Here is a 15,996-nt window from a genome sequence, read left to right on the forward strand (position 1 = left end):
ATGGAGAAATGCTAGGATATCAGTTGCAAAAGAGGGAGGTAGGACGGTCAAAATTGGCCACGTATGTCTCTCCATTAAAATCATTTAATCTTCATCCTCTAGTGACACCTTCTGGGAAGGCACAGGAAAGCTCCGATTGAACTGATCTTGGCCCATGGATAACAACGATGAACACAAACAGATCTTCTGCTGTGTGGAAGCAAGAAGAGTGACTTCCGTGTGTCCAAGGAACATGGGGTCAGGGAAGAGGTGCAAAAGTGTCTTCGAGAATGGGGTCAAGAACAATTGAAAATCCCGTGGGGAATGCACAAAGAATTGATGTCTCAGAGAAAGCGAGCATAAAGAAATTACAATGCGGGCCTCCAGTGGGCCCTCCATACAACTGTGGAAAGAAGGGAGAAATCAGCGAGAGCAGTTGTGGACATGAGTCCAAGACACAGGTTTAAGACGAAAAGGGAAGTTTCGAGAGAGTGTTATACACATATGGAAAATGTTAATAGTACTGGTTACTTCTGCAGACAAAGATTTGAGGGACCTTTTAAAGTTTCACTTTATACCTTTTCAAGCGATTTGAACATTTTATAATGAGCATGGAATCTTTTCGTAATTAAAAAATAGTTTAAAAATTTAATGACAATATTCTCCCCCAAAGAATGGAACTATTCTATATGTAGCAGAAAGGATGTCCATGATAAATTATTGAGTGATGAAGCTATAAAGTAATAATATATAAAGCATATCAAGTGTGATTCCATTTGTGGGAGAAAAACTACTTGTGCATATTTATATATTTGTGTTTGTTACGTGAATGCATAGAAGATTTCTGTAGATGCAAAAACTGTTTACAGTGATTACCTTCAGGGAGAGTTATAGAAAGGCAGTAGAAAAAGGAGTTGACTCTTTAAAAAGAAAATAGATCTGACAAGCTGGACCACCTCCCACCCCGGGGCAAGGCCAGACCTGGCATGATGATCTCCGGGAAGCCCAGCTTCCTGGCCACTACGGTGGTCCTGTCAACCAGGTGTGGATAGTCCTTGCGGATCTGAATGATGTCACCCACGAGCATCTTCATGGTCACCCAGAGGCCTGGAAGGGAAGGCTCACCGTGAAGAGCTAACCTCTGCAAGGTGCTCTCAGTCTCACCCTCCTATCACCTCTCCCTTGGTCTCTTTCTGAAGGAGACCACTGGAAGCAGAGACAAACAACCATAGATGCAGTGACCGGTCCCAGGGGGAGGAAGGCAGGTGGAAAGCAGAGGGGGTCTGGAACCAGACATTTCTGTGTTGAATCCCACCAGTTACTTCTAGCAGTGTGAGCTTCTGTCGAATGATCCCAGCTTTCTAAGCCCAGCCTTTGTAAAGTAGGGTGGATAGCATCTATCTCATAGGACTGTGGGAAGGATGAAATCAAATAAGAAAATATACTAAAGTGCCTAAAACATAGAAAACAGTCAGGGTCTATCAGTTCCTCTCTTCCTTTGGGTACTAGGATGTGCTCCCAGTTTCAGGAGATATGGTTTCCATTTCTATAGATCATATGCTCCTATTCTTTTGCAATGGCCTGTCTGGAAGGAAGGTTGTGTTTCCCAGGGTTTGAGATTTTGATATGGTTGCTGAAGAATCAAGGGCTCCCCAAGCCAGAGTCAGACCCAGCCTGCTTTATGCATTGGCACTGTACCTTGTCCTCCGCTGTCTCCCTTGAAGGCTGTGACTTTGCCAAGCAGGCTGTGTAGGAAGTCATTCTCAGCTGTCACTCTGGAAAGGAAAAGAGCACAAAATGCTCATGTGATGCCCTCATGAGGTCCCCAACTTGTGGTTTCACATATTCCACAAAGCTGCCCAGCCCCTCCCACACCGTTGGTGAAAAGTAGCCAGCCTATGATAGCTCAGAGAGCACATATGACATCAAGAAGCATATCTCTCCCTTTCACAAAGCAACGTGGCTCTGAAACTTAGGAACGCCAATGAATGCTATCAGTAGAGGCCATTTTTTATTCCTAGGAAGACTCTTAAAAAGGAAGGAATCCCAAGCCTTCAAAAGGAATATCAACTCAGCAAGGTGGCAAAGGCTTCACCTGTCCTGCTAAGTCTCAGTTACACACTTTAACCAGTCACTGGCTTCACTACCTGTTATGAAACACCATTCTCCTTGGCCCTGCCTTGGGGCATCAAAGTAAGGACAACATCCTCAAACCGAGGGTCCTGCTTTCTCAAAGACAACTTTTTAGAGCAGAGAAAGGACATTCACCTTCCTCAGGACCCTCCTCTTCAGTCATGGACATTTCTACCCATGAGAACTGGGTTAGAACTCCCTTATAAATTCTTGATATGCTGCTGCTGTTTCACAGCTTTGTAGTTCCCATCCTACCTGTAATCATTAATTATTCCTTTTGAAGGTTTGGGATTCCTTCCTTTTTAAGAGTCTTCCTAGTATTAATCTTTTACTGATTATCTGTTTAATTCCCCATATAAGTAGAAGCTCCATGAAGAAAAGGCCATGTCTACCTTGATCAGTGCCCAGCCCAGTGCCCAGCCCTCTGCCAGCCTTCAATCCACGTCTGTAGAATAAATAACACTTGATGAATGAGTGGGTAAAAAACTGCCCTGTCACTGAGACCGTCATTCTCATCCTGCCTTCCTCTTGGGAGGCCCCACCTGGATATCACCAACTAAAGAAACCAGTTCGCCCCGTTCTGAGTGGTCCTCAATGAGAAAGGGTGAGGCTTAGGAGAAATGGAAAGAAACGGGAAATCACTCACGGGTGAAAAGGGATGAAGTGCTGCTTTTCTTCATCACTCTCTGCTTTCCCCTTGATGATGTCTGTTATATCCATAACTAGACAAAGAAGAGAAATGAATGAATAGTTTAAGCCCTCCTGCACCCAGGATGGGATGACAATAGGGTGAGATTGTAGGGCAGGGGGTTTGGATCAGGAAAGTCTAAGAAGGCAAGCAAGCCAGTGTCGGGTGATACACAGACCGTGAGTGTTCATAACATGTGGCACCTGGCAAACTTTGGGCAAAGTGGGTGAGGGGCAGGGGGGAAGGCAGCAAGCCACAGAACCATCCAAGACTCCATGGTTTAGCAACAGTCAAGAGGAAAGAGTTAATTCCATGAAGAAAAGGCCATGTCTACCTTGTTCAGTGCCCAGCCCAGTGCCCAGCCCTCTGCCAGCCTTCAATTGCTTAATGGAATTAAGCAATTAAGTATGGATTTGACATATATGTATTGCATGTCTACTGTGCCTACAAAACATGAGAGTAGTGACTCCCTGTGGGATCTGAGAATCTAATGAAAACTATTCACCCCATTTTCATAAATGTGCTCATATGCACAGACACATAACTGTAAGAGCCCTGAACTCTGCAATTCCAATGGGATCCTGGATCCTCTGAAACTTCTCCTCAAATCAGTCACTAAAGATCCATAAAGCCAAGGTGAAGAATTTCTGCATTAGAGCAGGGATTATAGAAATGGTAGGAGTGAGGGTGGGAGAAACTGAGAAAAGCTAGTCAAATAGAAAACTAAAAAGGTAACAATATGAAATACCTCAAACGCTCCAGGTCCTGGACTGGGAGCCACTAAAATTGCTTGGATAATAATCAAACAGTGACTGAATCTAGCTCAAGACGGGAGTTAGGGAGCCGAGAAAAGGAGCGGAAATAGATTTGAACCTGCCCAGCATTGATTCTCTCTGATTAACAGACCATCCCTGCCGATTCTCAGTGGCCACGGTTTGGGTGCAGCAGTCTCCATCTGACTCCAGAGTTGTTCATATGACCTGGGTGATCAGAAGACCACATCTTCCTGCCTGGAGCAAGTGCTTTTGGGATAAGCACATGACCTATATTTAAGCTCCTGGGGCTTCTGCTGAAACTAACAGGGAAGAGGTGCTCTCTTGCCCCTGGATTGCTAAACTGGTAGGATGCAAGCTTGGAACAGTCTGACAATATTTTGCCAACTAATTGGACAGCCATCTTCAGAATAAGCCAGCAAGACGACATAGGAGCTGAGAGATAGAGAGATGTAAATGCATTTGAGTTCCTAGATCCACTATGCTTGAAGCAATCTATCTGTGAACCTTTCAGTTATATCAGTCGCTGTCGCCTGAAACCAAGAGAGAGGGCAGACTACAGCTGGGGACAAAAGCACACTGTGAGGCAAGATTGAAGGACCCTCACTGAACAGGGACATTGTGACGTCAGGAGTACCCCTCATATAGAATCAGAGCATTTTAGAGCAGGTCACAGACCAACCAGATCCGAGTGTCTCATTTTACAGGTAATGAAACTAAGGCCCAGGGGAAATGCTTGCCCAAGATCACCTAGCGGGCTAGCTAGCAACAATGCAGGTTGAAAAACCAGTAGAGCTATCTTCTCCCTCTCCACCACTTTGCAAGCAGTACCAGGGGAGCCACTGAACAGCAGCTGGCTTGTGATGACGACAGGTCAGGGTCCCCTGAAGTGGGGACCTAAAATACTGGGTTTAGTGAGACGTGGTATACAGGGATTAGAAATGGTACATGACTAGAAGTTTATATTGTAATAAAAAGAAATAAAACTGGTATATCCAATTGCCATTTCTACATGTATTTAAACAGTCTTTTAAGGAAAAAAAATGTGCTTTAATTTAAATAAAGGGAGCTAACTATGAGAAAATATATTAGATGAGTAATAGTGCAAGTGATGGTCAAATATAACCAAACCCGTAAAAGTGGGATGAGAATGGTGAAGCCTTGGAAACCCTGAGCGAGCTACAGCTTGGAGAAAAACGTGGAGGCGACGCTGCTCTGGAGCAGCCTCATTTGTCCACACCAACTCTCCACGCGTCCACTTCCACGTGGGATTTAGATGTGTGGCGGGTGACTCATGCTGTGTAACTGCATTTCCAGTTCTGAGTCTTTTTTAAAATGATTTGCTCCTCATAATTAGATCCTGCCTATGTTGTTCTTCCTTCTTTCCCACGCTGGGGAGCAAAGGCGCCAACTGCTCAGACTGTGCAGTATTCCCATCGCTCTGCTCCAGACATGAGGATCCCATTAGTCACTGTCTTCATCATAAATCTGGACTTAGTCACCAATTATTTCAATTTAGTCACCATAAATGTAAGTATTAGGGTCTGTCTGGCATAAATTTGGCGGGGGAGGATGGGAGGTGGGGAGAGCAAGGCAGAGAGGGAAAGAAATAATCTTTTAAATGCAGCCATATAAAATGCACACTCCAATAAAAGTTAATGCTGTGCCATGTGTCATTACCTGCCACCCCAAAGGGCCGCCTCAGTCCCTGTGTGCACTTCTTTGTATTGGTATCCTTGAGATCCATCTTCCCAACTCGGATTATTTGACAAATCAAGTAAATTTTATCCCTGTTGAGGTCTTTGTTTCCGAGATCCTGTAGGGCAGGAAATGAACAGTTACATATCAAGCGTCTAATGGAAAAAGGAGAAAAGGAAACCTAGTAATAGTAAGTTCTTGGTGATGTGCTTAGCACTTAGCATACATGGACCAATTGTACAATTAGTCCTGGGAAAGGTAGAAAACCGAGCTATCACACCCATTTCACAGAAAAGAAAGGTGAGTTTTGAAAAGGAAACTGAGCGGCAGGATTCCCGTGTTCCATCCCAATTCTTCCTCATCAGTCTGGTAAGAAGAGAAGGACAGAGGTACAATATCCGTTAATATAAGCAAGATTCCCTATATGCCCACTGAAGGATCCCAAAAAAATAGCATTTGCTACAAATGACTCCATCCGTTTCATCATTGTTCAGCACTCTGAGGAAGAAGACCAAAGGAAGAGGGAAAAGTTCTAAATAACCATTTACTGAGTACCTAAAGTATCTATAGCATTCGAGGTTGGGTCACGGCCCGAACAACCCCAACATCTCAGAGCATATAACACAACAGACATTTCCTTCTAGCTCAGGCTACAGGTCCAATGCAGATGGGTGGGGGCTCAACTCCCTTCTTTACTCTGGGCCCCTGGCTGACGGACGATCTCATCACACACGTGCTTCTTTGGTCCCCTCAGTAGGGCAAGGAAACATGGCAATTAAAGCTTCCACCCAGAAGAGACACATGTCTCTTCCACTTACATTTAATTGGCCAAAGCAAGGCATGTGACCACGCTAATTTCAAAGGGGACAGGGAAATGCACTCACTGTGTGCTCGAGAGGAGGAACGCTAAAACTGGTGAACTAAGCTAATGTCTCATTCCCATGCTAGTCTCATGTCACAGTTTTATTTGATCCTTGACAACTTTCAGAAGTAGATACTGTTATTGCATCTCCATTTTACAGATGAGGATACTGAGAAACAAGGACAAAGAAAGAAACAGAGGGGCTTCCCCACAGTCATACCCTCAGTCCTTGGAGACATTGTGCAGTCACTCCAACACCAAAGTCCGCAGTATATCTTTCTCATCATCAGAAAGACACGAAGGAGGAAAAACCACGTGGACCACCTCAGCATCTGACTCCCTGCTCAAATCTAAAAGCTTCAGTGTTCCTGGGACCACCATCCAGCTGGGATCAGTTAGAGAAGGAACATCAAGGCATGCTGGCATCGGAGCAGAGAACCCTGGGCGTGGCCTTGCTGGGGAAGAGTTGCTTCTCCGAATTAATCCTTACGCAGGCATATGCCTGGGAACAGCCTGGCGGCTCGCATCAGAGCCAGGGATCAGACAAAGCAGCCATCCCCAGCCTTTTACTGCGGCTGATGTGGGAGAAAGAGAACAAAGTTGTACAGAGTCTCTGGAAGAAAGACTCGGCCCAAATGTGGTCCACACCTTCCTTCCTGGGGAGCTGTGATAGTTAAATTTTATGTTAACTTTGTTAGGCTATGGTTTCTAGTTGTTTGGTCAAACACTAGTCTAGACATTGCTATGAAGATATTTTGTGGGTCCGATTTGCATCTAAAATCATTTGACTTTAAAAAAAAGGAGATTATCTTCCATAATATACATGGGCCTCATCCTATCAGTTGAAGGTCTTTAAGAGTAAAGGGTGAAGTTTCCCAGAGGAGTAGGAATTCTGCCTCAAGACTGTAGTATAAAAAGCCTGCCTGAGTTTCCAGCCAGCTGACCAGCTCCACAGATTTCAAACTCGCCAGCCCCCACAATCATATGAGCCAAATCCTTAAAATAAACCTATCTATCTGCCCCATATATCCTATCGGTTCTGTTTCTTTGGAGAAACCTGACCGACACAGGACTGTCCTCTCAGTAGCTGGAAGAATGGACATCTCCTTCCCCACTCTCCAAAGCACCTTTGCTGGTAGGCAGGAAGAGAAGGATGGTAGGGGAGGAGGGACTTTCAGAATGAGGAAGACTCTCCACTCATTTGCTTTCCCTGTCTTGCCCTGTAGGCAACTGAGTTTTGAGATCCCAACTATCTCACAGGATGGTTGGACAGCCTCCTCTCTGGCCTGCCTGGCTCCTTCCTCCCACTCACTCTGACCCCCTACAAACTCATCTTTAGAAGCCACATTCACTATTTCATTTCTCCACCCCCAACAATGTCAACAGCTCCCTATTTCCTACCCTATTAGTGCTAATCTTCCCCGGCTGATGTGAAAAGCCTTAGACATAATATATTTCCAGCTGTCCTGTCCAACTGATTCCCCACTATTCTCTGCATGTAAGTACTCTATTTTTGTCACAAAGATTTCTTTATTGCTCCACAAACACACAATACTCACTTTCAACGCTGGATCTTTCTTCCTAAGTCCCCTGTCTGCACCTCCGCCTCAAATGTGTACCGCTTATTCTTCTGTATATCCAAAGCCTTAAAAGCTCAAGTCTTGCTTCCTTTCAATGACCTTCATCCCTAATTACTTTTCTCTTCCCATTAGTACTTTTCATATTTTTGAAGTATGTAGATTGGTATGTTTCAGGGGCAATTCAGAGCCACAGAGGCCCTGGCACCTGAAAAGTTTCTTCCTAGATATTATAGGCTAACTTATGTTCCCCCCAAATTCATATGTTGGAGTCGTCACCCCTCATTACTCAGAACATGACTATATTTGGAGATAGGACCTTTAAAGAGGTGATTAAGCTAAAATGAGGACATGAGGGTGACATAAGCCAATATATCCTTATAAGAAGAGGAGATTAGGCCACAGACACACAGAAGGAAGGTCATGTGAAGACAGAGGCAGTAGGAGTCTCCATTGGCAAGCCAAGGAGAGAGGCCTCAGAAGAAACCAACCCTGCAAACTCCTTGATCTTGGACTTCCAGCCTCTAGAACTGTGAGAAAACAAGTTTTGTTGTTTAAGCCATCCTATTTGTGGTACTTTGTAATGGCGGCCCTAGCAAATAATACACTTAGACAACTTAGATAAACCCATAAGGTTCCCAGGTAAGCCCCATTCTGCCGCTCTTCTCTGATAAGATTTCACTCGCTCAAAGGAAGACACCAGATCTCTAAGAGCTGCCTCATCAGAGACCCTTGGCACTAAAGAATCTTAATATGTTACATAAACATAGCAAAATGCCTAAGCACAGGTTATTCTCTGGAGAGTATGTAAATGGGCAACCCTCACTCAGAACTGTCTCCAATCTGTGGTGTCTCTCAATCATATTACTTTGGCCTTATAAAACTCAGATGCATTGGAGGAGCTGAGGCAGGACAATGAAACTTAAAGCCCATGTCACCTGATTTAATTATTCATTAGTACTCCTCTTACTGTTCAGTCGTGCTTCCCATGTGTTGGCAGCAACCCCCAAACCGGACAAAATCTTAGGGAACCTCATGATATATGCTCTGTCCTCTAACAGGGCCACGGAGGGTGAATGTTTGTCAAGCAGACAGAGGGGAAGTCCACCATTGGTCCGACCCACATGTCAGCTCCTCAGGCTCTGCCCCCAAAGAGGAAACTAAAAAGAGTGAACACCCAGAGACAAGATAAATGAGGCCAGAAAGGCACATGCCTGCCAAGTCTTATCTCATCGCTAACTTAAATATCACCTCAGTGCCCAACTGAAAGCAACTCCCAGTCAAACGCCATCATATCACCCTGTTTTAATTATCCACGTTGCCTAGATTGCCTTTTGACATTTCTCTTTTTTATTTATTCATTTACTTATTTTCTGAATTCTCCCCATCACACCATGAGAGCAGGAGCCTATCAGCTTATTCACTGCCGTATCCCCAGCAACTAGCACAGAGCTTACACACAGTATTCACTAGATAGCCCTTGAATCAATAAAAGAAGCTAGAACAGCATGACCTTCCTTGCCCTGAAATGAAGACTCCCATCATTTCAAGAGAGGGAAGTGTCAGCCTGTTGAACTAGTCACCCAAGGTTCTCAGGTTCGTTTGCTGTGGGAAGAAGGGGCGGTGGCACAGGGAGAATTCCATGAAGGCAGGATCCCATTCTCATTAATACCGAGTGACACAAATTTACCGATGCCCTTTCCCGCATGTTTACATCATGAACTGGTTCTCTGCAAAATGAACCACTGATTGATTCCCTGTCCTTCTCCCTCTCATGAAACATCTGTCTCCTGGTGTAATCACAAAGCCCTGTGGGACTCTCCTATTTATCGGGAAAATAAATAGGCTTCTCCTTCTAACTAATAATAGATAAACAGGATTGGACACATTTGTATAAGCCAAGAAAACTTTGTCTAAGCAATTAGGACCTATGGGCTCATTTTTTAGAAAATAACAAACAAATCAGCTGCACTTTAGTCTAATTGTGACATAACATAAGACATTGCATTTAACGGGCTGTAACTGGAAAATCACTGTAAAGTGAGGTAGGTTAATATAGCATGTTGGCCACTCCTGGATCAAACCCATCATTTTGGTCAATGCCCAAATCCCTCCCTACCTCCTCCTCTGTAATCTCTCTTGCTCACACAAGCAACACAGTGAAAAATCTCATAAATGCTCTTCTCCTGAAAGGAGTTTGTAGACAACACCAATATCCTTAGGTGTCTTAAGATCACACTCTTGACACAGCCTTGTGGGAACAGGACAAGAGAGGGGTCTCTGCTAGAAATGATAACCTTTATCTCCTTCCCACTCTTTCTCCTTCCCAGAGCTAAAAAGTCTACTCACTCTCAGAAATAAGTTATCCAAATAACAACACATTTCAACATTTCTACACATGTCTTGCCCAGTGAGTACAGGTATTTAGAAGGATGATCCCAGGGACCCAAAACATCGTTAGTCATCTATGACTTAATTATGTTCAGAATATCCAATTTACAAAGGCAGCCAATGTTCTAGGAAGGCCTTTTTTTCTGATATAGTTGAGGAAGCTTTTTAGTTCTGAACCAAAGAAAAGAACTCAGGTTAACCATGAATTACCCAGAAAATCAGCATAGCTGTGGTACCCAGTGCACCTAGATACGATTGCTGGAGGAGGTTTGTACTTGTTTACATAGTGCTCTGCATGTGTTCTGTGTGTGCGAGTGAGTGAGAAAAAGATAGAGAAGGAGGAAGAAAGAGAGAGGAGAAGATCCATCTCCCCAACAGCTTCCGCAGAGCACACAAAGCCCTCCGTTGCGGCTCTGAATCCCTGCAGAAAGCACAGAACAGGGCTCTGCACCGAGGCCACACTGCCTCCTGACCAGTCAACCAGCCTCATTTCCAAGATCATGCCCCTGGGAGTGTGAAGCGTGGTAATGAGAAGACAGTGCACACCCACCGTGAAGACCACCTTCAGGTTGTTGAGCATCTCGACCTCCTTCGGGAAGCCCCTGCTGCCCCATCGCACCAGGTAGTTCTCACTGTGAGAAGAGAAGTGGTAGCCCATTACTGTTGGGGGCTCAACATTCATTTAGTAAAAACACTCACCAAGCCTCTACTGTGTGTCCCACACTATGCTGGCCACTGGGGACACAGCAGTGTTTGAGACAGACATGGTCCCTCCCTCCAAGAGATCGTGTTTCTGTCGGGAAGACAGAGGTTTGACAGCAGGGGCAAAGAATTACTAACATATGTGTATTTAGTCTCTTTCCCTCCCCTATCTGCCAAGCAAATCCTGGCCCAGCTGCCTAATATTTTTGAAGAGCAGCAGCATCTTCCACAAGGTTATCAAGGGGCGGAGATGAAGGGTAAAGGATTTTGGTAGAATTTTTCTGGACATTAAGAATGTATTTGCCCTTCCTATTCCACTCCCCTTTTGAGACTGAGTAAACATTTGAATTATTTTAAATTATGTGTTGGATAGAGGACTGTTTCTTTGAACGGAACATCACACTGTGATGGACCATAGCGGGCCTTAGCCATGATCTGAGATACACTGAACTATTTAAATGCAGTTGTAACAACTATTTATATGCAACTGCGCTATAAAAGAAAAGTTCGGGATATTATGAGAAGGCAAATCAGAAGAGTCTGGCCTAGTCTGGGTGGTCAGGGAAGTCTTTGCTGAGGGTGCAACATGGAAATAATGTTGGTCAAGAAAAGAGTGGTGAAAAGAAATTTTTCAGGCAAAACAAACATGCATGCAAGGGCCCTGAGGCAGGTGGAGCTTATGCATCTAAAACACAAATCTAAGGGGAAACTGGTAACAGAAAAATTAGAGATTGAGGCTAGACCATGTAGGCCTTTTAAGCCATTCAAGGATTTCATCTTGATCCTAGGGCTAATTGAAATCCATTTCAGGTTTTTATGACAGGCAGTCACATGGTTCTGATATATGATCATTTATCATTTCATATCTTCAAGCAACCATACACCACCCTGTATGGATCATACTGGTCAGGCCGGCTGCACCAGGAAGATAAAATAGTCTAGCACTTCTTTAAGGAGAAGCTTAGTACTGTTAGCCAAGTTAAATCTTTAGGTTTTCCATGCCATCAAGGAGTATATAGTTGGTGCTAAATAAATGCTCATTATCTTGAATTAGGAAAAAGCAAAATAAAACTCAAAAACCAAATCATCCCAAGAATGCAACAAAAGTTAAGGGAACTGCCTTCTTTTTAAAGATTTATTCTGTCTGAGGCCTTGTTCCTTTCTCGCCACTCACTTCTAGAAGATTAACAAGAGTAATTTGAACAAAGTTCAAGGGGGAAATGGAACTAATAACAAATGAACACAGCCCAGGATCAACCAGTGGCTAAAATTCAATCAAGTTAAATGTACCATTTTTTTTTTTCAGTAAGATTCAATTTTTTTAGTGAAATTTGCAGCAAACTAACCAAGAAGGCCCATCCAAAAAATTTTTAAATTATTTCCCATTGGTTATTTCTGAACTGTCACAGTGAAATACATGGGTATTTCCCAGGACCTTTCATTACATTGTAGCAAGCCCCATAGAGAACCACCCTGCTAGGTCGAAGCAGCGGGCCCTAGCAATTTTCTTCTAGGGGAAATAGAATCATAAATAAGAAAAGCAATTTAGAGAGCTGAGCTGGCTCCATCCATCCTTGCCCAGGAAGACCTGTATGGTAAATCTAGAAGGCCCACCTGGCATAACGACAGGTGAGATCTCCTCCATACGACACCCTCCGCAGTGGAAGGTGAGGACCACTCCAACTCCTCGAGCTCTTTTTAGAAATGGGCTTTGCCACTGGCCTGATGCCTGAACTGCTTCTTTGTTTGTCCTATAGAAATTTACTTTAAATCTCCCAAACTGGATCTCTTCAGGCACCCACTGGAACCTGACCATGACTCATCCCAACATTGAAATTCTCCCCTATCCATGTCTGGGCCACAATGAGGATGCCTGAACTTGCCTGTGGTTCACTGCATGTCAATCCTGATTAGGGCAGGCAGGAGTGGAGAAGATTGGTTTCTTAGGGAACGAACAGCATCAGACTGACACAGGGAGGGCTTCCAAGTTCCCTAGCCCCTTTCTCGAATTATGCCTCTTCTCTTCTTTCTTTCTTTTCTACTTTTTTGGCTTCTGCCCCTTTTGTCCTCCTCCTCGTCCCTCAATCTCTCAAGGGCTTCCCTGCATCTCTGGCATTCTCAGAGGCATCATTCAGGCATGCCCCATCGAGCAGCTCATCTGGTGTGACACATCAGGGAACAGAGCGGCCATCTCACCGATCCATTGTCTCCCTCCAGAGCTGGCTCAGGCCATCCGTCACTTAAATGGGCCAGCAGGCCATGCACCCTTGTCAATTCGACCATGAGGAATTTTCATGTTTTCTAAGAGGCAGGGAGGGTCCTATTAGTGCTTTTAGGGTGCCTTGTCACAGGTGTCTTGGGAGCAGCTGACAGGAACAGCAAGAAGACTAAGACTCGCAGACTATTTCAGGGTGGGTCCTAAGGGGACAGGGAGACTGGTTCGCGGTGCCCCCCGAGGCCTAGCCAGGTGAATTGGTCTGGCTTTCTCAAGCTAGGGCTTTAGGTTTGCTATAAAGAATAACATTCCCCCATGACAGTACTGAGACCCTGGTGAGACCATTCAGGATATCTGCTACTACCCTGAGGGAAGAGCTCCTCCGTGACAGACTGAAGTGGGAACTACCTTGTCTTTGGAGCCCAACAGACCTGGGTAGGAATTCAGCTCTGCCATTTGTAAACATGTGTGACTTTGAGAAAGTCGCTTGACCTCGTTGAGCCTCACGTTCTCACCCGAATGGCATGGAGTAATGAGGATTAAGTGAGATCATGTACACACCTAAGTTCAGTCTTCTTAAATAATCAGTCCCTCCAGGTTTCACAAATGTCTCCAGGAGAGCCATTATCTTCCAAAGTACCATGTTCACTAGGCACTGTGTGTTATCTCATTTAATCATCATACACCAAGCGAGTAAGGCATCGTTTTCTCTATAAAAGCAGATGATCATGCTCCAGCTCTATTCTAATGTATCAACAGGGAACTCAAATATAGGACCATGTGTTGCACCAAAACCCTACTAGAGGGGACAAGCAATGGTCACCTAGGAGAAAGGATGAGTCTGAACCACAAGGAGAGGAGAATGGCAGTGGGGGTCAGGGGTGTGCCGAAGTCTCTTCCTGGAGATTCCCAAAGGTGTTTTCCCCTCCTTGAGCTGAGGTACCCAGAAGTTCCCTCGCTTCCTCCGTTCTCAAGAATAATTAATTTAAGTAGTAATAATCATAGCCTCTACCACTTGGAGCACAGGTAGCATTTGCCAGGCCCTTTGCTTCATGTGATTTCTCTCATTAAAGCCTCAAAGAAACGATCCTGTGAATCTGGCATTCACATTTGGCAAATGGGAAACTCAGGCTTAGGAAAAATGAACAACCTGCCCAAGGTTAAGAAAGAATAAACGGTGGGGCCAGGATGTGCGCCTAGGCAGATGTCAGGGCCATACTCTTAGACCACTGTTGCCATGAAGAATGCAGGTTTCACCATTCATTTCTCAACTCCTATTTTATTTTATTTTTTATCTTATTTTATTTTATTTATAGTAGCAAAGTTTTCTTGTTTTTATTAATTAGTCTTATTATTGTATATATTGTACAAAAGTGGAAATATAGAGAAGTATAAAAAGGAGGAAAATCACCCTTAATCCCATCACACAAAATAAATTCATGCTAGAGTTTTTTTGTACATCCTCTTCTTGACCTTTATCTATACTCTCATTTCTCTCTCACACACATCTACTATATTAAATATACAAGTAAACTAAGCTCTATACGTTTAGAGTATATATCATTTACAAAAATGAATAGATACTCTGCAAACTATTAGTAACTGGCTTTTAGAGTTGATCATCCTATTTGAACACCTCTCTCATATCATTATATATTAGGAAACGTGATTTCAATAGTTGAATAGTAGCTCACAAGGTTTTATTACTTTCTTATTTTTATTTTTTCCAAACTCACTTTCATGTGCCTCTCTCTATCTTTAGTACATTATCTACCTCCTACTGGCATTTTCTTCCCTCTCAGCTGGAGTTCCTTTTAAAAATAGTTATTTTTATTCTATCAATTCTACCTCTCTGAATCTTGTTATTTCTGATTGTTTTCCAGCAATCTAAACCTGTTTACAAAACCCTGTAATCATAACCCCACTTTGGGGAAAATTTGGTGGTAAGTAATACTTGCACCTGACTTCCACACCCTAAAGAAGTTATTTCACGTCCTCAGGTAGGTTCGGTTTCTCTTCTGGGTAAGAATTTCTCCACAAATGCTGATGGAAAGAAAATGTGCTCCGTGGTCTGCAACTCCAGTGTCCCGCATACAGAGAAGTCAGCCCATGCTAACCGCACCTACCTTATGACTGTTTGCTTGTTGGGGTCATAGAGAGACATGAAGAGCTCAGCATCTTCCCCAATTCTGCACACAAAGTTTCTCACAAAGACATAGAGGCTGTGGGTAGGGGATGAGGAGATCCGGGCATATGTTCCATAATCTGCCTGGTCTTTTGACTGAGAGACAAAAGAAAGAAGGGAAGAAGATGGAGAAAATTAGCTCAGTACCACTTAGGACAACAGAAAGATGGTCTAGGATATTGAGAATCATGTACGATTCAAGCGTGAAGCCTTTGGCGTTATTCTCAGCTCTACCACCACGTTTCTGCAATCTGAGATAAGTCACTTGGACTCTCTTGGCCTTGATTTTCTCACTTTGAGAAAATCATCACTGACCCAGCCTCCCTCTTAGTATCATAAAAAGCACAAACTATAAAAGAAAAAGACTGCTCACATGAATTTCATAAAAACTAAGAACTTTTGCTTTTTGAAAGAAAAAAAAGCCAGGCACAGACTGGGAGAAAATATATTTGCAAAACATATATCTGACAAAGAATTTGTATCCAGAATAAAGAATTCTTACAACTCAAGAATTAAAAAAAAAAAAAATCAGTCCAGTTAAAATAGGCAAATTATTTGAACTGACACTCCGTTAAAAAAAAAGATACAAATAGGATGGCCAGTAAGACATGAAGAGATGCTCAGCATGACTAGCCATCCAGAGAACTGTAAGTTAAATCACAATGATAACACTACACAACCACTAGAATGGCTAAAGTTAAAAGGCTGACAATACCAAGTGATAACGAGAATGCAGAGCAGCTAGAACTCTCATATGTTGCTCATGGAAATGCAAAATTATATAGCCTCTTTG

At 43.6% G+C, this 15,996-nt stretch overlaps 1 protein-coding gene across 1 annotated transcript in view; it reads right to left on the minus strand.

The window, feature by feature from the left end:
• Nucleotides 1-15,996, minus strand: part of DOCK2 (dedicator of cytokinesis 2) — a 370,198-nt gene that overhangs the window by 334,277 nt on the left and 19,925 nt on the right. The window contains exons 8-14 of the mRNA XM_023528646.1: nucleotides 15,145-15,299; nucleotides 10,652-10,733; nucleotides 5,254-5,389; nucleotides 2,759-2,834; nucleotides 1,678-1,754; nucleotides 961-1,086; nucleotides 109-186 (exon numbers count right to left, since the gene is read on the minus strand). Of these exons, the coding sequence (XP_023384414.1) occupies nucleotides 109-186; nucleotides 961-1,086; nucleotides 1,678-1,754; nucleotides 2,759-2,834; nucleotides 5,254-5,389; nucleotides 10,652-10,733; nucleotides 15,145-15,299 (730 nt within the window). The remainder of the gene's footprint in view (nucleotides 1-108; nucleotides 187-960; nucleotides 1,087-1,677; nucleotides 1,755-2,758; nucleotides 2,835-5,253; nucleotides 5,390-10,651; nucleotides 10,734-15,144; nucleotides 15,300-15,996) is intronic.

Source organism: Pteropus vampyrus, unplaced genomic scaffold (genome assembly GCF_000151845.1).
Source record: "Pteropus vampyrus isolate Shadow unplaced genomic scaffold, Pvam_2.0 Scaffold30, whole genome shotgun sequence".
In the NCBI taxonomy this organism is placed as follows: Eukaryota; Metazoa; Chordata; class Mammalia; order Chiroptera; family Pteropodidae; genus Pteropus; species Pteropus vampyrus.